The sequence below is a fragment of the Gopherus evgoodei genome, chromosome 5 (genome assembly GCF_007399415.2).
Source record: "Gopherus evgoodei ecotype Sinaloan lineage chromosome 5, rGopEvg1_v1.p, whole genome shotgun sequence".
NCBI classification, from domain to species: Eukaryota; Metazoa; Chordata; order Testudines; family Testudinidae; genus Gopherus; species Gopherus evgoodei.
In genome coordinates, this window is record NC_044326.1 from 61,461,703 (window position 1) to 61,488,364 (window position 26,662).

At 40.6% G+C, this 26,662-nt stretch overlaps 1 protein-coding gene across 1 annotated transcript in view; it reads right to left on the minus strand.

Moving 5' to 3' along the window:
* The window catches only part of LOC115652277 (protein FAM149A-like), a 133,372-nt gene that overhangs the window by 41,795 nt on the left and 64,915 nt on the right, over window positions 1-26,662 (minus strand). The window contains 11 exon segments of the mRNA XM_030564108.1: window positions 12,663-12,741; window positions 13,220-13,348; window positions 14,923-15,043; window positions 15,338-15,565; window positions 15,768-15,871; window positions 17,780-17,934; window positions 19,683-19,873; window positions 21,147-21,323; window positions 21,764-21,889; window positions 25,590-25,732; window positions 26,367-26,499. Of these exon segments, the coding sequence (XP_030419968.1) occupies window positions 12,663-12,741; window positions 13,220-13,348; window positions 14,923-15,043; window positions 15,338-15,565; window positions 15,768-15,871; window positions 17,780-17,934; window positions 19,683-19,873; window positions 21,147-21,323; window positions 21,764-21,889; window positions 25,590-25,732; window positions 26,367-26,499 (1,586 nt within the window).

The window sequence follows — 26,662 nt, forward strand, 5'->3', positions numbered from 1 at the left end:
GTTAACTTCCCCTTTGCGCTCGAAGAGCAGAGCATTTCCCAGCAGAGGGTAACAGGGGCTGACCCCCGGAATCGGCTTCAGCGCCTTCCACTTCCCCAGATAAGCCAGAAGCAGGCGGCACGTGACGGCTGCCAGCAGCACGAAGAGCAGAGTGACGGCTCCGGCCCCCCAGTAGAGCACCCGGTCCCACTCCGGAGCCAGTTGCAGAGCCCCCATCGCTGCCCCGAGCCCGGCCGCTGGGCGTGCACTGAGCCGCAGTCCCGTGAACAGTTCCGCGCTCCCCTCCCCCGAGCTCGGGTGCTGAGCCGGGGGACTCCACGAGGCGGAGGCGGAGCCCGAGCCCCGGGGCTAGGCAGGAGTGGAAGAGGTCGGGGGAATGACAGGGAAGGAGGGATCCCCAGAGAAGTTTGAATGAGGGAGAAGAGCAGCAACTGTAGCAGGAGAGGAAGGAAACGCTGCTGTGATCTGTGTCTGCTCTTGTTCTCACTGTGTAACCTGGAATCCGCAGGGGGTGACACGGCCACGAAGGTGGGAAGCATCAGAGCGGACAGACGCAGCGAAGGCACAGACCCTGTGCAACTCCCTCAACTTCAGTTAGGCCACATGCCTGCAGCAAAGGGCAAAGTGTGGCCCTAGGAGTAAATGCTTCAGCTTTCAGCAGCCATGGACCAGGTGCCCCACCTCTAAATGTGACACCCCTGAGCCTGTGCAGTCTGGAATCTGAACTTGGAGGGTCACGTGAGGTCTCTCCGTAGTTGTCAGTGACCCTAACTACTGCTGCTCATAGCGAGAGGGGCAAAACCATTTTTCACCCGGCTACTGCAGGGCGCAGGGCACAGGGCACAGAGCATAACTCCCAGCCTTGTGGGCAACACTGAGAATACGTTCAGGATGCAGGCAGTATTACAGAGGGGAACAGGAAGAGGGACAAACTACAACAACCAAGTGTAATCATGAGTTGATACCCTGTGAGGTGGAGGGTCCCAGACCTCGGTCCTCCATCCCAAGCCTGGAAGTCTACACAACAATGAAACAGCCCTGCAGCCCTACCTGTGAGCCCAAGCCCATGGGCTCCCCTCTTAGGTCAGTGGAAGCACTCCTGGTGAGGATGCGCACCACTGACCCAAGGAGGGTAGCTGGATGTGAATCACTGCAGAAATTACTGAGGTGGCTGTTGTAGTACTTAAAAAGTAGTTAGATGAAACCCTTGTATCAGAGGCCTGGTATGAGACCTAAGGCCTGAACTAAACTAATGGTCAAGACTTTAATATAAAGCAAAGTTAAGCTGTGAGCAAGAGGCAGGCCCTGCTCAGAGTCTGGCAAGGAGAGGGCTGATGTTGCAAATACACACATACCTAAAAGGTATTGGACACCAGAGATATAAACATGTGCCAGGATGATACCAGAACACTCTGATACTTGCATGTTCAACACAGATAACAAGGAACAAGCTGACCCATCCTAAAGGCAGGGGCAAAAGGGTAATATGATGGATGGGGTTGTTTTGATCGAACCAACATGTAGAAGGTGATAGGCGGAACCTTACTATGTAGAGGGGTTGTACTTCAATATGTCAAGAGCGAGGTGTAACTTGTTTGCACCTTTGTATAAGAATGCACCGCTGAGGGGTTGTCTTTGTCTGGCCTAGGGGGCAGTAGTAAACCCCGCCACTGACTAAGCCAGTCCGTTGTCAGGCAGCACATATGTACTAGCAGAACTGCAGACATCTGATCCAGGGAGCTAGAGACTGTGTTTCATTTGGCAAAAAATATTGTCAGCTGCCTTCATACCTTATCAGAGTCTGTGGTTCTTGGCGTTTCTCTCGGGGACTGCTGTGCCAACTATCTGCGCAGAGCCGAGGCAGCACACAGAGGGAACACATAACTGACTGTTATCAACATAGATAGATATTGGATAGAGCAGACCACCACACTGGTGACACTTGATGACAGCTGTAAGTCAGCCGAATATAGGTCAACTTTTGAGTGTAGACATACCCTATATCAGTGCTTCTCAAACATTGCAGGTTGGCAACCCTTTACTTGAAGTCAACATTTTTCACAACTCCATTACATTTACTATAAAAGTTAAGAGTAAAAATGTATAGATGGTAACAATCATAACCCTATGTAATTTATAATTTATTTGGGTGCATGGTTTCAGAGGTTGCCACAGAATACTTGATGTTGTATGGTAAGGATGTGTAGGGAGTGAGATTTTCTTTATTATAGACTGTAATAAAAAAATTTATGCTTTGTAACTCCCCCACAAGGGGATCGCAAGCCACTGGCTTAGAAAACACTAATCTAAATTGTGTAGGAAGTCAGACTAGAGATGATCATAATGACACCTTGTGGACTTAAAAATCTATAACTTCTCAAAGTTTAGTCCTTGTTGTTGAGGTACACAGCTTCTGGCATATCCAAGTAACTTAACAATATTTTAGTACATTAGGTAGAGATCCCTCCTTCAATGCCCTTAGTGAAGCCAACTCTGCTACATTTCTTCCATGATGAAAACTTGTCTCTTTCCATCCAAACGCACATTTAAGCCTATCTTTCTGACATCTCCTTGTGGATGCCTAGCTAGCAATTTATCTTCAGCATGGCCAAAATTGAGCTTACCATCTTCACTCAAAAATTTTCCATCACAGTGGATCGCACCACCATCCTCCCAGTCGCTTATGTCCATAATCTGGATGTCATTTTTGACTCAGCTCTCACCCTGGATGTGTGTGTGTCTAGAGAATCTCCAAGTATCACCACTTCTGTCTGCATAATATTTCAAAGTTTTAGCCTTTTCTGTCTCTCTGGATTGCCAAGGCTGTTGTTCAGGCCTTCATCAGCTCATGCTTTTGTAACATGTTTTTGTATATGAAATAAGTTATATAAGTTGTTTTGTGCTTTAGAATAAGTTGTACTTTATGCCTTTACATTTTGTTAAGGTAGTTGACCATGTATTAGACACAGAGTCTGAAATTCAAAACGGTGTGTCTGCCAAACAGCTCAACTCCATCTTTGTAAGCGTCTTGTTGAAGTTTTCACATCCTTTTAGAACTTTGGCGGGAAAGGCAGTAAATGGTTAGCACAGAATTGGTTCAAACAGGTTCCAGCAGGGGAGCTGCTAGTTTTACTTCAGAACTTTGGTGCGCTTGTTCCTATATAAACTCTGAGCGCCTGCAGCCTAGTTGCTGTCTGTCCTAGAGGCAGCCACGGTACCGTTATATTTGTGTGGCTACATGAACCAGAAGACCAGCATCTGAAGACATCAGTATTAAAAACTGTAACTGTGCTACCACTCTATGAACACATTATTTTCAGAAAAAGGTACAGAGGTCCTGTTGATTGCTCACCCATGCGTGATCGCAAAGCCAGGCCTCTTTTCAGCATCAGCAGATCCTGTTGATCTCCCACTAAGAAACGGTTGAGATCCAGGGTCCATCAGTTGACTGTGACAACGGTGTCGTACCATCTACTGCCTATCAACACCTAGAAATGGTGAAGTATCTGGGGTATTTTTGTTTTAGGCTTATTTGTTTATTGCCAGGGTATCTTGTTTGGTTGGGCCTGGATTTTAAATCCAAATTGTCAAACCACATCTTGCTGTTGTTTCTTATTAAGTTATCTGTTCTAAATAAAAGCTGTCATCTGTTTACTTTATTCTTCTCTCTTCTCTATCCATTTGCATCACTATATTTCCCTATACCGCAGAAGGGGCCAAGATCCTGCTAATTAGCTGCAAGGTATAGCTGGCGTATACCATCCTCGCCATCATAGTTAACATTGCAGGGTTAACACTTTCACTGCTATAATCTACTTTTCTCCAGCTTTGAGGCAAGACAAATTGCCATCTTAAAGCCATTTAAAGTGTTCCAGCTAGGATTATCTTCCTGGCTCATCACACTCAAAACTTCTGGGCTGCTACTGACACAGTTCTAAAAATGTCTCCTATTTTAAGGCTCTAACTGAGCATTTCAACACTCTGCTGCATAATCCAATTGCCAGTTTTGAAATTCACCATGCCTGTGGCTTGCTGAAGGTCTCACATCAAGTCAGTAATACAGCTGGTGTAGTCCAGGAATACAAGTCAAGAAATATGAATTCTAGTCACAGCTCTGCCACTGATTTGTCTTGTGACCCTTGGCAAATCACATACCCTTTCTGTGCCTTCGGGATTTAAGAATACCGGTGAAGGAACAGGAATAATCTGTGAGACTGATAGTTAGCTAGAGAGATTAGAGACAAGAACAAAAACTAAAATAAGATTCAGCTTGGTAAAAGGTATGTTGATGCCACAGTTAACTGTGATTACGTCTGAGTATTAAACTGAGGCTACAGCCTAACTTCCTCAATCCCTGTAACTCTGTTTCAAGGGCAATCACAGTAGTTATCTTCCTCCCTACTTAATTGCTGTCCTGAATAACAGTGAGGGATGTCTGGATATTAGGAAAAACTATTTCACTAGGAGGGTGGTGAAGCACTGGAGGGGTTACCTAGGGAGGTGGTGGAATCTCCATCCTTACAGGTTTTTAAGGCCCAGCTTGACAAAGCTCTGGCTGGGATGATTTAGTTGGTGTTCGTCCTGCTTTGAGCAGCGGGTTGGATTAGATGACCTCCTGAGGTCTCTTCCAACCCTAATCTTCTATGATTTTTGCATAACATGAGGGAAAATGGAACAACCAAACAGGAATACAGGATTAAGTCTGTCATAAAACTATTGGCCACATAATTCTGCCTCTAGCCTGCTTCATGAATAACAAAAAGCCCTACCCTTACAGTGAGCTGCAATAGCCAAGAGGAGGAAGAGTCTCTCCGTCTCACTTCTTGGCATGCATGTACACTCAGCCCTGCCTCTAATGGTGATCGTGCAGGCATGAACCTCCAGCCCCCCAGCATACTGGAACAGACCTGCTTCTGGGGACGAGGCACATGTCCCCCGGCAGAATTTTTTTTGCATTTTTCTCCACAGGGGTCACAGAAAAATGTGAGCCATATGAATTCTGCGCCCCTGCATTGACGTAGAATCCCCCCATGGGTAACATATGTATAAGAAATATAGGGGATTAGGAAAGTAGGTGTGAACTCTATACACCACAATCATAGTCAATAGTTTCTAGATATATGCAAATATGTCCCCATTTTATTAAACAGCTATTATTATTATTATTATTATTAATAAAGATGCTACTTGTGATTTTCATGTATTTTACCATCCAGCTCTTATTCAGTATTGAACCCAGAAGGAAGCCTCTAACAGACAGAATAATTTTCTGTCTCTTACCCCTTTATCCATTATAAAGGATAGAATCTAGTAAAGGTTCCTATTTATATTAAACTGTTTAGGAATCCTTATTTCTTTCTTATTCTTCACTAGGATTTCTACCACCTTAAAGTTAGAGTCTTACGGCCCCTCAAAAACACAATCTTCATGTGTGGCTTCCTATTTCTGAACTCCCAGACTTCATCACCCCTCAAAGTCTCATTTGCTTTGGCTTGTGTCTATTCTCTACGTGAAATGGAAACAATTACCAAGGCCTCCTTAAAGAAGATATCTAGGATATTATTTCTCCTTTTCCTCAGAATACTTGTCAGGATTCTTAACTAAGTTCTACAATAGCTGTACTAAGAACATAAGAACGGCCGTACTGGGTCAGACCAAAGGTTCATCCAGCCCAGTATCTGTCTACTGACAGTGGCCAATGCCAGGTGCCCCAGAGGGAGTGAACCTAACAGGCAATGATCAAGTGATCTCTCTTCTGCCATCCATCTCCATCCTCTGACAAACAGGGGCTAGGGACACCGTTCCTTACCCATCCTGGCTAATAGCCATTTATAGACTTAACCACCATGAATTTATCCAGTTCTCTTTTAAATGGTGTCATAGTCCTAGCCTTCACAACCTCCTCAGGTAAGGAGTTCCACAAGTTGACTGTGCGCTGCGGGAAGAACTTCCTTTTATTTGTTTTAAACCTGCTGCCTATTAATTTCATTTGGTGACCCCTAGTTCTTGTATTATGGGAATAAGTAAATAACTTTTCCTTATCCACTTTCTCCACATCACTCATGAAACTTACTGGGACTCTCCTATATCACACTGTGACACAAAGACTCCTTGCAAAAGGCCCCTCGGTCTTTGAAAATAACTCTCACCCCAGACCTGATGAACACTACACCAAAGACATCTAAAGGATATTTATCCATAAAGAGTAAAATGTAAGGTATCTACAGAAAGCTCATAACTTCTCAAGATTCATAATCATTGCAAGATGTATGTACAGGTAATATTTAAGGCATAATGTATTTATACAGAAAGTATGCTTTATAGACGTGAAGTAAAAGTTAGTCATCAAGGGATAATATATCTCAGTGATGACCCATTCAAGAAGGAGGGAGTTGCTACCTTTCCCTGGTTAGCCAGTGATGCAATACCAGGCTCAGTTTTCTAGCCTTGCTCCATCCCTAGACTATCAATGGAAAACATCAGAGACAACCACAAACAGTCAAAACCACTTGGATGTAAAAAAGGACCATTGCAACAGACAGGGGGTTGCCGTAGCTGTGAATAAAAACAAAAAAAGACTGATTCAGAATAGTGGATGGTGAAGAAAGACCCTCTGCATCCTTTCACTGAGGTGACATCTTGAGGATCACAAATGTTCTCAAGAAAAACTGGATCCTGTTCCTGTGAAGCCAGCCAAGACTCCAAGAGACTGACCGTGCGGGGGTGGGGAGGAGTAGAGGCATGACCCACTTGTACTTCATTAGATATTAACAGTTACCTTTCCTAAGTATAGACCCAGGTTTGCATTTTACTGTTTTGTATTACCACCATTTATTTCCATCACACTCTTTTTTTCTAATTAACTCTCCTTTCTTAAATAAATCTACTTTGTTTTATTGTAAGTGCTCACAAGCGCTATATGTTACACCAGAGTTGGGGGGGAGGAGGGGATGAGGGTGTTTAAGGTAAAACTGGTAAAGGGATACACAACACTGTTAGGTGCACAGGATCTGGGATTTTTGTGAATAGCCACTGTCAGGGACTGGATATCACAGGAGAAAGATTCAAGGGACTGGTTTGCATATATTGTTAGCCTGCAAGTCAAAGCCAGGGCTGGCACAGTACAGAGGAGAGTGCTTGAGCAGCTGGTGGTGTTAGGCTGCTGACACCGAGACAGGGGCAGGCAGGACTCCCTCAGGCTGGAGGCAGGGGGAACAAGGTGACTCACAGGACTGAGTGCCCTGAGAATCATCATACACACCTCTTATACAATAAAGTTGGGGTTTTTTTCACTATTCTGTCTCATACAGTGAAGCGATACTATATAATACCAACTAAGGCTAAGATTATGTCACGGATTCTGTGACCTTCAGAGACCTCCATGACATTTTCCAGCCCCAGGGTGACAGGCAAGAGCTGTCAGCCGGTGGGGGCCCTAGAGCTCTGAGCCATCATGGGAGGTCGGGGCCCCACAGCTCTCAGACGCAGTAGGTGGCACAGGAACCCAGACCTCTGAGCCACTAAAGGTGGCAGAGGGACATTGGTGCTCCCAGTCACTGCAGCTCTGACCTGCCATGGGTGGATCCCAGAGCTCCCAGCCACCCCAGGCAGCAGGTGCTGGACACCCCCTTTCCAAAGTGGGGCTAAGGCCTCCTCCCATCAGTCCCATTTTGTCAGTTATTTTTCTTCCATTAATTTTTATTTTTAATTGCTCGTGACCAGTCCCTGACTTTTGCTAAAAATAACTGGGACAAAATCTTAATACTAATCTATATTTTTGTGACACATGGCCTCTTCTATCAATAATCTGGGTTCTTGTGTCTCCATCTCACTTGGAGGTGATGCCTTGTGACTTTTAAAGCAAGACCTAAGACAAATTTCTCATTTGACTTGTCTCCAAGGCTTCAGACACTGCGAAAGAGCAAAAAGTATTAAGGAGCTCATGGCTAATTGCTTGCTAGTCTGTTTGGAAATGTTTATACAATTTTGAATCCAACAGAAAACATACTTAACTTGAAGTAGAGTACTCAAGAAGTGTCTTAAATTAACTCAGGCATAATACTGAGTTTGACACTCAAACACCATATCCAAGATAAATACAACACTCCTCTTATGAGTTAAATATCATCACATATTTGCCTTAGAATATTCTAATACTTAGAAATGCTCATTAAAAAGGTTATTTTTCCATAAAACTTGCTATTTTAAAAGGCACTATAAGTGTAGACACTTTTAATTGTAACAGATTGTACTACAGACTCTACCCTCAGCTAGACTTGCTCAATATTTTATTTTTTGGAGGGGGTCAAATTTTTGAAAGACTCCTACCCATTCTACTTTCCACCCAATTTCAGAAGTGGTTTAATAAAATAGCACTAGTTCTGTTAGCATAGTATTGTTTCCCTAAATCATGTATAATCTCTGTCTCAGGAGAAGTTTCATTCCCCCAGGCAGTTCACCCTCTACAGCTGTGACTAGTGTTGCTTCAGCCAACCAGCAGTGTTCATGCTCTGTCAGTAAGACTGCCCATTTTGTTGAACAAATTTTGCTTTTGCTGTCAAAAAATACATACCAACTCAGCTTCCCCTCCACTGTTTTTTTTCCATCAGCCACCTAGTTCCTTCCATACTAGCTTTTCACCTGGCCCATTCCCTGTTATTTCTCATCCCAGACATTTTAGTGATCCATACACGGCATAGTGATCCCAGGTTCAGACTCAGGTTTAAGCTGAAACTACACTGTCCACATACAAAGCCTTATAACCTGTGCCAGAAACCTCTCAGGCCTGTAGCCTCACACAGGCATATATGGGTCCAAGCCAGAGTCCCACTGTGGCATGGGTAAAAGTGGACACAGCTGATGCCTGGGTCGCCAAGCTCACATCCAGAGAGTCCGTCAGCACTATCTCACAATCCCCTAGGTCTGTGTCCCCCAACCCTTCTACCTCAAACTTATCACTTGATTCCCAGGAACCGGAAGCACTCTCCTGGTTCAAACATAACTGTGTTTAACCATCCTTTCCATGTGGACTGCTCAACTGTAAACACAGTTAACCTACTGTGTGTTAGCTATGTCCATCTCTAAGAAGAAACCCTACATCAAGCACACTGCTAGCTGACCAGAGGAACACAGCCAGATTCTGGTAAAACTGCAGTGGAAGGAGAACAAGACATCTGACTTCACCAGAGCACAAGAAATGATCATGAGTACAAAAGTATCTTGGAAAACCTGGGAGCGTTGGGGAACCACCGGCATGTGATCAATACCAGGAGCAAGTTAAGCAGCTGAAGACCACTTATTGCCAAATCACAGGTGCTAACCACACCTCAGAGCACTCCACATCAGCACCCCCTACCTCTTCTACAAGCAATCAGATTGGCTGCTGGGAACTGTGCCAAGCAAAGAGCCTACAGTGCTGCATGACAATTTCCTGAGTAGGGATGGTTGATAAGTAGTGTTGTTCCATGAACAGGGGACAGGACCGCGACTCAGGAGCCCCGGATTCTATTCTCACCTCTGCTACTGACCTGCTAGGTGATTTGGGAAAGTCACTAAATTTCTCTGTGCCCATTTACCCTACAACTTTTAAAAGACATATTTATACTGTAGACTCTCTGGGGCAGGGATTGTCACCTATTGTATGTATGTACAGGGCTGACACACTGGAGCCCTGAGCCTGCCAGTGCAATCTAGGCACTACTGCACTACACATAATGAATAACAAAAAACTGTAAGTTACTTTTTGGGTTTTTTTGTATGGTCTAAACAGATGCAAGGAGTATGAAATGCTGCCTCTATTCATTAAGTAAATATTTTAATGTTAAAATAAATCTGCTGAAGGATTAGATACAGGATTTTTTATTAGGTTTCACATGAGTATGTGACATTAAAAAACTTCAACAACAACTGGTTTGGTAAGAGAGAACTGTCATTCACAGGTCAGCAAGCAGGTTCAAATCTTGAGAATGTATGGAATAATTCAGCCTGACAAAACAACTGTTGTTTCCTGAGAACGATTCCATTTGAGCTACAGAACACTTAACATACTGAACAGCTTAATTACTAATAATGAATGAAATACAGTTCTCTAATCACTGTTCAGATGAAGATAAATTAAACAAGGAAGAAAGGCTAGGGACAGGCAATTTTTACAAAGAGCAACAGGAAAAATCTGACACTAGAAAAGAGAAAGGGCATAATCGGGATAAACACAGGACAGTACAAACTCTTATTTAAAAAGACGTTAACTTTGTACATAATCAGTGCAGGGACAATCCAAAATGCCTGTAACACTGGAGAGGGGAAGGGGAATACAGCTACAGGGATTTAAGCAGGTTGTTACTTGCTTCTGCCAACAGAGAAGCAGAACTATGAAGTTGCTTCCCAAATGAAGAACTAAGTTAGTGTACGCGTGTGAAAGAGACAGTGGCCTCATCTTTACCCTGGAAAGACACCAAATTCCTACAGTCCAGATTTAAACCATTAGTTTTATTTTCTTTTTCTTTCATTTTGATCCAGTCTCTGCTGATACTACTTTTGAACAAGGCCATACACATATGCCCAGGACTGGAAGACAAAGCAGCATACAGTTTGCTGCAATACTCTTTCTTTATTCTTTGTGACGATAGCTAGTAGACCGAGAAGCATAGTCCTCCATTTATTGTCATGGATTTTCTGTCTCTTTCCAAGTTATATTAAGAGGCTACTTGAAATCTCTTCCTGAAAGTGGATGGATTTCTTTGAAAGGATTTGGAGTAATGCTGTGAGCCTGAAAATACAAAACATTATTTGGTAAGTGTACTATAACCAAAAGTCACACCAATCCTGTATTGAGGTTACTTCTGTAGGCCTCCTTTAGAAGAACATTTATTAGCTGATTGTATTTTCACATGTCACCGTTTTTTATCCAAGTAGTTCTTTTGGTTTGTATTAGTTTCTTTGCATGAAGCTTTAACTAAAAAATTATCCACAACTCAGGAAAACCTACAATTCTCAGAAATGAGAATGGACACACAACGTGTGGAATGGCAGACTTTCATTAGCTGAATGGAAACTAACATAAAAAGTACTGCTTTATCCCAGAAGTTTGAGAGCCCCATAGGAATAATGAATTCCACTCCAGTACCTGCTTGCTTTGCTAGTACAGCAAAGGAAAGACCTAGCTGAAATCCAACAATGATTTAATTGAAGATTTGATTTAAAGAACATTATAAACAAAAAAATTCCATTTTCTTTTTCACATTAAAATTACTTGATTATGTTCAATACACTAATAATGAATGAGGGACTTGTACACTTTGTAGCTCATGTAAGCCAAGCTTATCACACACATCAGGGGCTCCTTGCATCCCTCCATTTCCCCCCACCTCCAGCTTCTTATATGTCACCGTACCATCCCCCTCTTTTTCAGGGACTCCCTGCAACTACCCCCCAATCTCCTCATTGCCAAGGGTTCTGTGTGCCCCCAATTTCCCCTTCCTCCCATATAAGGGCCAACCCTTTCTACCCGCTAATGCCAGTGGCTCTGTGTATCCCTATTCCCACTTCATCCCATGCACTCCTCCCCCCATCTCCCTATGCCAAAGGGTCTGTCTTCCTCCTTCCCCCCATGCAAAGGGCTCCCAAATATCCCCCCACCACCACATTTCCCCCACTCTCCCCATCCCCCTTGGCAGGGACTCTGCTTGCAAATCTTTCACCTTTTCCCCCATGCCACTCATACCAATTGCCACCCATTCCCTCTCTTGCCCTATTCCAGGGTCACCTATTCTCCCGAGTGGCAGGAGCTCTGCGTGAACACCCACATTCCCCACATCATTCATGTGTCAAACTCTCTTGGGAGGATGAGCAGGAGCACTGTGATGCAGGAAGGTACCAATGGGTGCCATCAACCAGATGTTTGATCCACAGACAACTGCAGAGGTGCTTGAAGCTGTGTCTGTGCTAGACAGATGGCAGTGCCCACACTTCCTCCCTTGCAGTGTTCTGATTTCCCCCAAAAAAACAATAGGGTTCTGGCCACTGATGCTTAACAGGGACCCTGATATTTTGGAATTGATTAGACTCAGTGTTCAAAAGTTTTCGAATTACATAGACAGACAGACAAACAGAGAAATGCCATCAAGTTGGGTGTAAAGCTTTTTCAACCTCAGCCAATGAAAAAGCATAATTATATGGAGTATGTTTAGACATTTTATAATCTAGTGTGGAATGTCATGTGCAGAAAACATCTATGAATGTCTGAAAAGATTTATAAACAAACACTGCCACTGTTGCCATTTATATGGAACCTATGAGGGGGTTGCACATTTCATAGCTTTTGTAGGCCGAGCTTATTATACACACCAGAGGCTCCTTGCATTCCTCCACACTCCCCATCCCAACCCCACAAAAGCTCCCTGCATGCTGCCCGCCCATTCCCCTCTATTTCAGGAACTCCACCAATCTTCTCCCTGCCAGGGACTCTGTGTGCCTCCCCATTTCCCTCTCCACCCATACCAGGTTCCCCATTATCCCCACTTCTTCCATGCCCTCCTTTCTCCTCTTCCCCCCCATGTCAGAGGCTCTGTGTACTTCCCCACACCAGGTTCCCCCAATTTCCCCCTCAGCAGCAGTTCTGTGCAGTACAGCTTTTTTTAAATTAATCTTTTGCTTTTGCTTACCTGTTAAAAAGCCTTGACCTGTCCATGTATTGTTTGCAAAATCCATGGGCGTCAATGACCTTTTCTGAGGGGTGTCTGACTGTAAAAAGAGAGAAAATATTTTTGTTCATTATGGTTCTCTCACGGATTAAGGATTCGGTTGTGACTTTCGCACCAGAGCCCAGCACAGAGATCAGTGGTGGAGTTGCACTGCTCTAGAAGGAGTATAAGAGAAATTGTGCCTCCACAGGCATCTTTCTTGCACATAGAGGTGGTGCAATCTGCTTCGTTCATTAGGATACAGCAGATATCTCTTCCCAGCACACTAACCCCACTCTTCAGACCAGTGCAGCAACGTGGTCCCACCCTCTTTAAGACATCCCGCTCTCTGGAGGGAGTAGGAGTAAACAGTCCCTGGGCTCCTGAAATCATAAGGTCTGCTACTGTGGGAGGCTGTTTTGCAGTCATACAAACGTGGTGGTGGTGGCGGCGGCGGGGAGGCAGGTGTCCTGCATCTCTCTCTGCCCGAGCCTTCCACAGATATCTGATCCAACATCTCTAATCACAGAAAAACCCACCCTGAATGTGTGAGTTGTGTTGGGTCTTGAAAACTGATCAATGAGGACAGTTCGCTCTCTAAGTGGTCGTCGCTCTGCACTGTCAGGTACTGCGCTTGACACTCTACTATGAGGATATCGCCCTCTATGCTGAAAGAGAGAAAGAAAATTGAGCATTGAAATAAATGCAAATATTGGCATAGCTAAAATAAGAATCCTTTTGACCTTTGCTTTAATTAAAAGAGAAGAAAAAAGCAAAGAGCTAATTCTCCACTAAGTAAAAGGCTCAAGTTAAGAGTTTTTAAAATTACTAGGTTGGGCTTTTCAATTGGATTTCAAGTGTCTAGAAATTAAGGTAACATGTTTTATAGAGGGGGTAAGTGTAATTGCAAGAGGTTCTGTTTAAGACTAAGAATGATAGCTGTGTTAATAGCATGTGTCTATGTCTCATGTTCTACATAATTTGAGAGGGTTATGCTAGACCCTACTGTATCTATGATAAAAGATGGCTAGGAGGGTCTCTCACCTCCCAGGTGAGTCCCCTAACCACTGGGTTTTTAGTAGAAGGAGTGGGAGTGCAGGACCACCATCACTTTTCATGAGAAAGGACTGACTTGGCGATGATGCCTAATTCCAGGAAAGAGGTTACTGCTAGGAATCCTGAGCAGAGGGAAGCACCTCCCTCCCAGCACAGAGTTAGGCACCTAACATGCTTTGAGGGGCAGAGCTTAGACCTCACCCCTCTCCTCAACATTTCTACTGGCTAGGTTACGCAGCTCCTGCTCAGTTCGCTGGCTTCTGTGAATCCCTTTTTAGACATCTAACTCTCTCCAGACATTGTATAGGGAATCTGGGCACCTAATTTAGGATTGCAATTTCCACTAGGCGACAGGATGCAAAGTGCTAGGTGCTGCTATCTCACAATCTTTAACATATCTATCCTCACAACACCCCTGTGAGATAGAGCAGTGCTATTATTTTCATTTTAGAGATGGGGAAGTGAGGCACAGTGAAGCTAAGTGACATGCTCACAGTCACACATGAAGTCTTTGCCAGAATAGGGACTTGAACCAGGGTCTTCTAAGTCCTAGGATAGTGCCTCAATTGCTACACCATCCTTCCTCTCATAAAGGACCATAAGAATATACAAAGCCATAAAGGTTATGGGTTTCTTCATGTATGTTCATATTTATAATTTTTTAAATATTGGGAAGTATATTATTCAAACTGAAATAATTTCAAAATTCTAGTTTACTTCCATCATTCTTCTCTTTTCTTGTACTTCATGATTCTTGGACAATGAAAATGGATCAGTTTCACTTTTATTTATATTCACTTTTAGTCAATTTCATTTTCTACTTCTCACACACTAGCACAATGTAACAAAACACTGCAAGACAATATATAAATCTAAAACACAAATACAAAATTAATTTATATCTGCTCTTTAAAAATTCAAGAAAAAATTATTTTAGAAAAATATCTTTAAAATGACCTACATTTGGGGCCTAAAATACCTTGCAACGTTCCTTAAGATGTAACTATAAACTCTCACATATCACAATAAAATATGATTGTATCACAATAAAATATGATTGAATGCAATTCTCCCAAAGTACTAATTTCAAGTAATGATACAAAGTGAGTTTGGGGAATTTTTTTGTCTGTTTGTCTTGTTCAAGTTACTGATGTTCTTTAACAATATTAACAAGTACACATCTTACAAAGCCTTGCCGTGATCCGGGTACTGAAAGATACTGTTCAACAGCCTCTGTGTTTATTGGTGGTAACTTGTTCCGGGCTGTATGTACAAGTGGAGAGGACAAGCGAGCTAAGCCAGTATACCTGTAGGATTCAGATTAAACAGATTTCATATTCCATCTAATACACTGGGGACAACATTTCTTAATACATTTAAGTTACTATAAATAGCAGAACACTTAATGCAGCGGCAGCTCTCAGAACAATGCTTTATTCTGCTTCATTTTTCTGTATGAAGTGTGGAATCTTTCAGAAATCTCAGGGCTAGTTCCCAAATCTTTTACAGTACTTCACTAAGCCCTGTAACAATGAATGCTCTTGTTCAAGTTCAGCAAGGTCTTCACCTCAAGGAAGAAGAAAGTGAAACTAAAAACTCACAGTTTAGTTCCCCTAAGAACTTCATCGCTGTACACACTAGGAGTCTTTGAACATAGCGGGTCTGAAGTGAGAGATGGTAGCCTACGATGGGTTGGCATTTTCCTAGAAGATGCCAGCAGTACCCGAGATGATGAGAGAATACTGTTATCAGTAATTCGCCCCCGCCGATTCCGCCCTGAGTTGAGAAGACTGGAGCCTATGCTACGTTGTTTGTCTTCTTGCTCATTCCTAGAGAGAAAACAAAACAAACACACATTTTTAGAAGACTATAATTGTTACTTATACAAATTAAAACTCAATCATATCTATTATTGACAGAAAGGTGTCTGCATTTTTAATTACAGTTTTTAAATCCCAAAGCATATTTTATATGGTCAAAATGACAAAGTATATCATAAAAAAAGTATACTATTTTCATATCAATATTTACTGTATTTTGTCTGCCAAGCTTGCATGCCTCTGTTGGAGTGGTTTAGCTTGAATTGTCATGACGCCATTCAAATCACTATAAACATTGCTGGAGAAACGGTAAACCTAAAGAGAGCAAAAAAATAAATGCATTTAACCTTTCAGTCTCATTACCTTCTTCAAAGCAAGGCTTCAAAAATCCCAAAACCCACATAGTTAGGTCAAAAGATGCTTAAAAACTATGCAAGAGAAATCCCACTTCAGATCACAATGGAACATTTCTCCCCCATATAAGATAAAATGCAAACAAATAAGGTTCAATACTCCCCAAAACAAAGTTTGAAAACTAAGACTAACAATGCATATTACAAGAAATAATTATTTAGTATTATCACTGCAAACATAAGTAATATGTACCCCACTATTTATTTCTACTATAGGCAGAGTTGGCAGCAATGACTATAATTAAGGTTGCTTTTCCATTCTATTGTAAGTAATTGAAAACAGGGCCCTATAACTTTGCTTAAAGTTTTTTCTTCAGGCTATTTTTTTATTATTATTATTATATGTCCACTTCAGGCTATTATATATAATTTATTTGGTTACTTTCTGAAAAGTTTCAGATAAAACGGTTCAGCCATTTCTGAGAATGAGGTTAGTGAAAAATATGTTTTGTTAATATTAAAAAATTCTTACAACCACTTTACAGAGAAGCTCTACCATGCTTTGGAGTAGGGACTCAAAAATTTAGCAGAGGAGTCGCTGTTGGGACAGAGAGATGACTTGAAAGGCCCCTCCCCCCCCGGAAATCCATCTAAATTTGGCTACATTATAAACCTCTGACCATTGGTGTCTGCACTTGCTTCAGTAAATGTTTGTTAGAGGATGGCAGCTAAATTCTCAAAATATTCGATTTTTCACTAGGCATTCTCAAGCTCAAGGCTGCAGGGGCTGAACAGGACTTTTTTTTGGTTGCAATTTACTCCTGGCTGCTGGGCCACTACAGTACCAAGCACTGGAACTACACTACAGGGGAAATACGTGAATAGCGTAACTCAAATTGACGTAACTTAGATCTACTTATTGCAGGGTCGACATTACGCGATGTCGATGGGAGATGCTCTTCTGTCAACTCCCCCTACTCTTCTCAATCCGGTGGAGTACAGGAGTCAACAGAAGAGTGATCTGCAGTCAATTTAGTGGGTTTAAGACCCGCTAAATCGACCATTGATGCATCGATCACCACTCATTGATTCCCCGTTAAGTGTAGACAAGCCCTAAGAGCAGAGAAGCTGTCTCTCCTATGTTCTCAAAGCTCCCCCTGTGGATGCCTGGGAAGCATGGAGTAGAAGAAGGAAGCTTCTTGAATGCAGGGGCAGTGACACTATGGATGGAACAGGGACATATTATGGGAAACAGAAGCATAGGGGACAGAGTCAGAAAGGGACAAGCTAGAGGAAAGAGGCAGAAGCATATGTAACTGCTAGAGCATACTCACCTCCAGAAACTCAAATAGAACCCAAGATTCTCAAGTTCCAACACTGAGGCAGACACTGAACAAGTCTCTTTGTTCACCAACCCATAACACAGTGGAAAGCGGAGAGAGAAGAGGACCAACTAAGACAATCTGGTGTTAGGGGTTTTGAACAAGGGGAGTTAGGCTGGAACTTCACATGCACCTTGCAAGGAAGAGTTCTTTCATGGTTCTATTGAAAGGGAAGGTTGTCTTTCAATATAAAGGGTATAATTTTCTGAGAAGGAATAGGGAATATTGCGATCTGTTTTTATAGCACCTAACACAATAAGGTCTCAATTCTAATTGGGGTCTTTGGGCTCTAATTGGGGTCCAAATAAATAGTGGTTACAACAATGATGTAGACTTGTGTTTTTTTAAAAACCAGACTCAAAGGTGGGAAGTCAAACTAAATATCTTAAATATGCATAATCAATAAAATGAATTTTTTTTCTGATTTAAGTCAGAAAAGGCCTAGGCCAACTAAAAATAGAATTCTGTTTTGGGGAACAATATTTTACCTGAGATGGAACAAAATGTGAACCAAAAGATGTGCTTCGTGCCTCAGAGCCTCTTGATGGGGGGACGCTTGCTGTATCTGCTGTAATATGGGAGACTAGTAGATGTGGCAATTTACTTGTAATAACTTTCAATTTCTCCATCTGCTTATCATTCTCTGCACCAGTGTAGAATATACAAGTGATTAAGAAACAAATTTTTCTGCAGTTATACAAATTGATGGTAGGAAAATATCAGTGATTCAGATCTGACATATCTGCTAGATAAACAGTATTCAACATTTATTATAAATGTTCTGACATTTTGTCTTAGATCATTTTAATTTAAGTCTTTTGACATTTAAAAATAAACTAGTTGTCAGATTAAAAGCATTTATTTCTAAAAACATTTTCAAAATGACTATTTTCTCTGTCAATGATAAATCAGTTGGGCTATGTATGTGGAAGAAATGTAATTTGTTTTTATTTTTTAGAAAACACTGGTAAAACAGCTGGAACATTATTGAAACGTTCTCATGTAAGGTGTGTTAGAAACAGAAAAACGTATGAACAGAAGCAACCAAATGTCCTCTTAGTCCATTCCTGCCTGCCAAAAGCTGCATTGCTGCTTTTCCAGTGAGTATAAAAGCCATTATTTCTATCATACTCTTAAATTTCTCAACGGTCCTAGCCCACATACTTTGCTTGGCAGCCTATTCTCCACAAGTGGATGTCTTTCTTAAAGGAAAAGATAGCAAACCTAAATCTCCTCCTCTTTAATTCATAATATTGAGCTAAACAATTCACTTGAGGCCTGAACAATTCTTGTGTAGTCTGGCAATAACACATGCAGCACTCAGTTTTACCAGTATAGAATACTGCAAATATTTAACTTCTTCTGCTTAGACCATGTCTACACTACAGGGGCTATAGTGGCATAGTTACAGCACTGTAGCTATGCCAACATAACTCCATAGTGTAGACACAGCTTAGAGCAATGGAATGGGTTTCTACATTGCTTAGGGAGGTGATGTTCCTCCTGAAATAGTAACTAGGTCAATAGAAGCATTCTTCTGCCAACCTAGCTGTGTCTATGCCAGTGGTTAGGTTGCATAGCTGCACCACTCAGGGCTATGAATATTTAAGCGTAGACCAGCCATAGTTTTAAAACGAATTTGAAGTTGATTATTTTACTGGTTTCCATTTATATATTTTTCCTTTTTATTTAAGATTGATTTTATGTATGTTTTTCTGGCATTGTTTCTTCTGTTAATACACATTTTAAGAAACAATGCAGATCCCATTAGCTTCTAAAGGCAACCCCATGCACATGCCAAAGCACAAAATTTCACCAAGAGCTAGTTCTTTACCTTCTGCTTTTCTATACAACAGTCTGTTAAAAACACCAGGAAGAATTAAATTTAATCACAGTGAACTATGTTCTTTCATCCTGTGTTAATCGCTGCATGACCCATAGTCAGTGTGGCTCTCTCTCTCCCTCTAGTGGCTGGACCACATAGAGTTTGATGAGTCTATACTGTGATTTTGCTAACAAACTCGGGTCTTCTAGCTTAAATACTAGAGGCTAATGCTTTTAGATACCCAGGCCCCAGATTCAATCTCTACTGCTGAAGAGCTTCCAAGGGGCATCATGATACATATTGCACCAAGGATCTCTTTGTGCCTACTTGCACTGAAGCACTTCTTGTGAGAGACCTCCTCTCTTTATCGGCCTGATCCAAAGCCCACTGAAGTCAGTAAGAATGTTTTTTTTGGGAGCATGTGCATGCATTTTATGAAGTGCCATGTAAACACACAGTAATATTTAAAAAGAATAAAGATGTTTGCTAAGCCCATATTTAATTAACATTAAATTACTGTTCCAAGTTCAATTTCTATAAGTGCCATCTACAAAAACTCTGAGTACCTGTGATAGCAGTTTCCCAGTTCTTTCTAATCAGCTCCTCCAATATTTCAACTATATTGCTCCAGACACCATCAAACACTTCAGCAGCCACTGCATCTTTGATACAGGCATTGGGAGAAACAGGAGGAATGCCACGTTTATTCCTCTTTCGAGCAAGCTGGGCTTTCTTTTTTTCCAAAGTCTCATCATCACTAATGATTGAAGCAAATTCAGCTTTATTAACAAGTTCTACATGTTTTTGTTAAAAAAAACAGTAAATCTAACATACTTTCTAATGGGTCCAGAAAAGCATAAAATAGATTTATATGTAAAAGATCAAGTTTCATATTATACATGATCCATGTACTGTCGGAAGAAAACAGAACTGCTCCAAACTGAAATTATGAATTGGTTTTACTTTGCTTTGTTGCCGCTTGCTGATTGAATGGTGGTGGTAGCAACATGAAAAATTAAACTGGGGCATTATAACAAGACATTTTTGAGACTCTTGATATAGCAGCCATAGACATAGGTTGTATAGCAGGAATGAGACAAAACTGATGGACTTAGGCATTTGAGGCTAGAATCCCACACCCCCTTATCTCACCACCACCTAAGGAAAATACCATTCCACCATCTTTGAAGGGGAGAATATTGTGTAGAGCAGATTCTTAGCTCCACATCCTTTTCATCCAGACACATTTGCCATGACCATGTGGAGTGACTTGGAGTGATTTCTGCAGCTTTGCAGGAGCAGGGGACCATGTAACCTCATGTGCCACACCCACCCTTCCATTATATTATTATATGGGCATTTTCACCCCACTTTATTTCTCTCTCTTCCTGTCTGGATTGCGGAACAGGTGCATCACAGAACCCTTACTCACTGCCTCATGATACACTTAGTATGAAAAGAACTTTCTGGAACTAAATTTTATTCTATGCTTGTTCTAACATTAAATCATATTACAATTTAAGAAAATGAAAAAAATATATATTAAAAACAACCTCTATAATCTCAATTCTGAAAGGTCCCATTCTTGGCTGCATTCTAGATGTGCTGGTGGAAAGTGATGCTAAAAATGGTGTAGCTGGCCCCAGAAGAATCAAACTAGTTCAGGAACAGGGGATCCTCTCTTGTGGAGAGGGCACAATGGTTCCTTTACCATAACTTCCCAACCTTGCAGCCAGTGCTGGGGATGTGGTTTCCCTGCACTTTCACAACCCTCTTCAGGCTGCTTTAACTTATTCTGGGAGACACATAGGTAGCCCAGGGTCGGGAGGAACAGAAAGGGGGCTTAAAATCACTTTTGCATCCTCCCTTTTTGAGCTACACGGTGTACTTCTGAACCACAGTGGAGAGTGAGGACTAAAGAATATTCTAAATTAATTGGAAGTAGGTTTAGAGAAAAGCAAAGCACAGGGTTTAAGCAATTTCATGATAGTTTCTCATTATATTCTTCAAAAAATATATAATTTATTTACAGCTCCTTGTTGTCAAAAGCAAGATACTCTTCAATTTTTCCATCAACCTCATAGATTTCTTCTTCCAGGAATGAATACTCAGATGAGTCAGAAACAGAAATCCTTGGGGAACCACAGTCTAATGATTTGTGTACTGGGGATGCTACTGGGACTAATTTAGATCCCAAAATGCACAGCCTGAAACAAAAGAATTAGAATTAAATATACATGGAAAGAAGTGTAAATAGGCAGCTGCTGCATTATACTGAGGTGTTTTAAGGCTATTAAAATAATATGCATACACACTTATGAAAAGATATGATAGATCAAAGTGAAGTGCTTTTGTCTAAGTAAATTTTATTTCCATTACACAAAGACAATATACTCAAATGATAGCCTAATAAGGTCTTAAAAGCCCACAGTACAATTGCTGCACAATCAAGAAAACTCTTTGATATAGCACACAAACTTTTCACTTATTTGATCATCTATAAGAGGTAATGTTTATGTATTTGTGACTGAGGTTTTTTATGTTAATATAGTTACAGTTTAGTTGCTGTAAATATTAGAAATATGAGGAAAAATGTAATGTCAATATAAATGCTTAAAAAGTAACATATATGAAAATGTTAACATACTCTTTTGTGTTGCTAGTGCTTTCACAGAAGCCAAGTAAAGATTTGGTGTACACCGAGCAAGTCGTTTGGCTCTGAAAATGCTGAAAGCCTTCATCTCTAGGAAAAAGGAGCTGTTTTCCTAAAATCCTGCAAAATATAAAATGTGAGGTAGTTACACGTAATCAAATCTGAATAACAGGATGTGCAACAATGTGAAAAACACAGACACCTGCAATACAAACAAACAAACAGGTAGACATAATTTAATAATAGCTCCCATACATTTATTCTGAGTAATTAATGGATAAAAGGGGCCAGATCCTCAGATAATGTAAAGTGGTGTAGCTGCACTGATACCAGTAGAGCTATGCTAATTTAAACCAGTTGAGGATCTGGCCTATAAGCTTTAAACACAGCCAGGCATTTAATGAAAGGACAACAGATAACACCCACACTAGCTAAATGAACTATGTTATAAAAGTTGATTTGCATACAGAACATAAAACTCTCTCTCATATCAATAGTCCATCAGACAACATAGAAAGAGAATTTTTTAAAACAGATGGAGAACACAATCTCAATAGGGTTACTTTAAGATCACTCAGCACAACTCCATGGGGACAAAGGTTCTGACCCAAAATATTTACAAAGGTGGCTGCTAATGTACATTATTGAAATTGAGACCAGATAAAGCTTCAATGTGTAGGTTGCAATTGGGGGAAAAAGTTTATTTCTCTTTTAATATATACACAATCACTTTGTGAAATAGAAAATTTCAGATCATTATTTATCTGATTAATGCTCATTACTTATTGCATTGCTTTCCACTGAACATTTGCAAGGGCTCTTGAGGGGAGTCTACAAGTAATAAGCAGGAACTTGTATATTTCAATCTGAGATTCTCAGGTTCTTTCAAATACTTGGAAACTTTTCCTTGAGAAACTCCTACTTTTTCACTGAATGGCACCGTAAATAAGAATGTTCTGAGTCATGTTCATTAGTCACTAACTTATTAATCATTAAAAATTCTCTACTTTATAAACTGACTCAGTAAGAAAAGGCCTTTTCTTTTAATAGGTTTGATCCTGTGCCTATTGAAATCAATGCCAGTGTTCAGACCCAGTATGAGCAACTAAATATATTTACCTGTTCATACGGAGACCAGTATGACTTACCTATTTTATAGAAAATGGAAGGACTGATTGTGAACCTCTTACTCGCACTGGGGAACAATTACTCACAGCAGCAGTACCACTAGAGTCAATGGAGAAACTCCTGTAATTGCTCAACAATGTGAGTAAAGGTGTTCACAATCTAGCCCTAACTAAGGACTAAGGGTTTTCTTTAAACCTCAGAGTTAAATTATTTTTGTACATGGCACACCATGCATTTTTCAATATCAGGTGGTACAAAATTACTTAAAATAAACTTGCTTAGCACCTGTAATTCAGCACTGGAATGTTCACATAACTTCTCGTACCCGTAAATATTTCTTCTAGCGCTGACATTCATGTCAAGACAGGCTTTTTCTATATCACTAGAATTTTTCCAAACCTTTTCAGTAATTCACAGATTCCGAGGCCAGAAGAGACCACTGTGATCATCTAGTCTGACCTCCTGTATTACACAGGCCATAGAACTTCCACAAAATAATTCCTAGAGCAGATATTTGGGAAAAACATCCAAACCTGATTTAAAAAATGATCTCTGTGTGTGGAGGGGAGATATAGCTCTGAAAAATCTACATGACAGGATTTGCAAGAGTTTGCAAGAATGTTCCACTCAAGTGACAAGGACAAGGGATATGAACTTGGAAGCCCAAAGTCCACAGAGAACTGAAGGGCCAATGCAATGGACTCTCAAGTATCTAAAACGACAGTGCTGTGTGGCTCTCTTGCTAACACCTCCCCTAGTAGGACGGCTCCTTCAGAAATCATGTTGCTATAGTGCTAAAGCTGTGCACTATTCCACATTTGAAAGGGTAGAAGGTTGCAAAGGCAAAGTTAATGTTGGTTCACTCATTAACTTGTACAAATTTCAAAGCAGAAATCTACCAAGTTCCCAAGGGAGGCAGTCACTCAGAACAACTGCTTCCAACCTCCATCCCCACTCCTGACAAACACTTACAATCCTTAACAAGAGGCTTTGGCAGATGCCTGGAAAAGAAATGGAGCATACAGAAACAACCCAGACTAGAGAAGAAAATGAGAACCACTGTATCAAGCTTTCTTTTCTACTATACCCATATTTTTTCAAAATAACTTAACAAAATAGTTAATGACACTCACATTCCATATCTAGTCTACCCAGTGTTGTAGCTATGTCAATCCCAGGATATTAGAGAAACACAATGGGTGAGGTAATATCTTTTATTGAACCAACTTGTCCCTCTCACCAACAAAAGTTGATCCAACAAAAGATATTACCTCATCCAGCTTGCCTGTCTAATATCTAGCCTATAATCTTTAAATTGGCTCAAATTAAGTTAATATATTTCCCTCCTGAATCATGTACCGTAGGCAGGTTCAATCTACCTATTTCCTGGTGCTCATTAATAAGTTCCATTTACTTTTTACCATCATTATCAGAGCTAAGCCAGGAAATCATAAGTACCCAACTTTCATATGAAATCTAGTCCAGCTAAAATACTGTAAAAATACAATCAGCTGAGAATGAATATATAGAATTAGCTAAACTTCTACAAAACAGCAGGATTTCTGCATATCCTGTGAATTGTTATAGCATTTAAAGAAAGCAAAGCTTTTGTATAACACTATGGAAGTGTTGCTTCAAGTTTATGTATTTAACATCTCCTGATTCACATAAAGGGTTGTAGTATTTATTAGTTATTATTATTGTCAACCTTAACAAACACATTCTACATCTTTTTTCATTGAAATTTGGTAATTATGATTGTCTGGAATCTTAAAATTAAAATTCTTTTAAAGATTAAGGGCTAGGTTGTCCAGATACACATAGGCTCACATTAGAATGGTGTGGAGCCACCCTATGACCGTAAGAGTATGCATATGTGCGCACACAAAGCAGTACCATTTTAATGGTGTTGTGTGACCCTCTGAGCACAAAACAGGGCATCATCCCATGGCTAATTCTCTTCCCTGCCCTCGTTAGGTGGTTTGCTGTGCTAGGGATCGAAGGAAAGAGCAGTCCCTGTGTTCCGCAGGCACCTTGCACCACCATGAAAGAGCCAAGGACACTTTCTCCCTACGTACATATCTCTCCATTTATAGAACTACTTACTGCTTTGCTAACATTTCACTTTGGTTCATACTAGTTTACATGATCCAGGATGGTGACATCACCATGGCCAAATACTGTTCCTGCAGCCTATGGACACTCTTTTCCTCACTACTCCTAAAAAACACAGCATTCAAAGGGCAGTGTCTTTGTATTGACTTCAGGGCAGTCAGGATTTTGCTGTATGTCTTCACTGAGGTTAGTTTTTATAAATATAGTATTAATTGCACTATTAGATGTATTCTGTAAATATTAAAAGTCACTACTGAAATATGTTTCTTCTTTTCTCATATTAATTTTCACACACGACTATTCTCGTGACACTGCATTAATATAAAATCTTTTGCAATTATTACATTACTTAGCATGAATATCATGAGCAGGTAGAGGGCTGAGAGCCCATGCATGGCCAAGGACTAACATACAGTTTGACCACTGACCTGCAGATGAATTTGAACACAATTCTGAAATTAATACTACAAATACAAGCCAAGAAGAACAGCTCAGATTGAGATACCTAGAAAATAAATAAATGAATCAAACAAAATTCTCATAGCTTAGGACTAATTCTAGTAAGCAATTCCCTTACCTTAGATGAAGAGACCGTTTGGTCCACTCTTTACATTCTGCCTGCAGACTCTGGGTTTGAGAACTCACTTTTCCTTCAAACAACATTTCATCCACATCCCAGAATGACTGATTCATTCTTTGTGTATTAGCTTTGTCAAATTCCTACAAATTATAAGACTATATTTAGGAAATACATTTAAAATGATAATCATATCAAATATACAACTTTTTTATATTTTTAATTATAATTATTATTAATTATTAGTCACTGGAGATACAGTTGAGTTAACAAATGACCTAGTTACTAATTTGGTTTTCTTTACTGCTAAAGCAGCTGTCCTGCACTGGAAAAAAGTAACTTTTCGATTACAAGTCATGTGCTATACCAGGGGTCGGCAACCTTTCAGAAATGGTGTGCCGAGTCTTCATTTAGTCACTCTTATTTAAGGTTTTGCGTGCCACTAATATATTTTAATGTTTAGAAGGTCTCTTTCTATAAATCTATAATATATAACTAAACTATTGTTATATGTAAAGTAAATAAGGTTTTTAAAACGTTTAAGAAGCTTCACTTAAAATTAAATTAAAATGCAAAGCCCCCAGACCAGTGGCTAGGACCCAGGCAGCGTGAGTGCCACTGAAAATAAGCTCGCATGCTGCCTTCGGCACGCATGCCATAGGTTGCCTACCCCTGTGCTATACGACGATTCAAAAACTTAGTTCTCTGTAAAACAGTTTAATCTTTCATCAATAAATTAAATAAAAAGTACAATTAATAAAAATTTCTGTGACATACATCATCCCTCCAAGAGTAAATTGAGCTTCTTTCAGTGGACAAACCAGTAGTATAGCTTTGTATTCCAGACCAAGAATTATTCAAGTCTGTTGGTGTTATAGGACTGCTAGAAGACAGTGACGAAACAGTTTCACTGTGGAAAGAAACAAAATAATCAAATATATTTTACACAAACATACTAAAAGTAACATTGCACATATTCATACCATATATATGGTAGTGATGTATGCCGATGTGTGACACACGTGACTTTCAGAACATACTGTGAAATCCATCTGTTAGCTGAGGGTGATGAG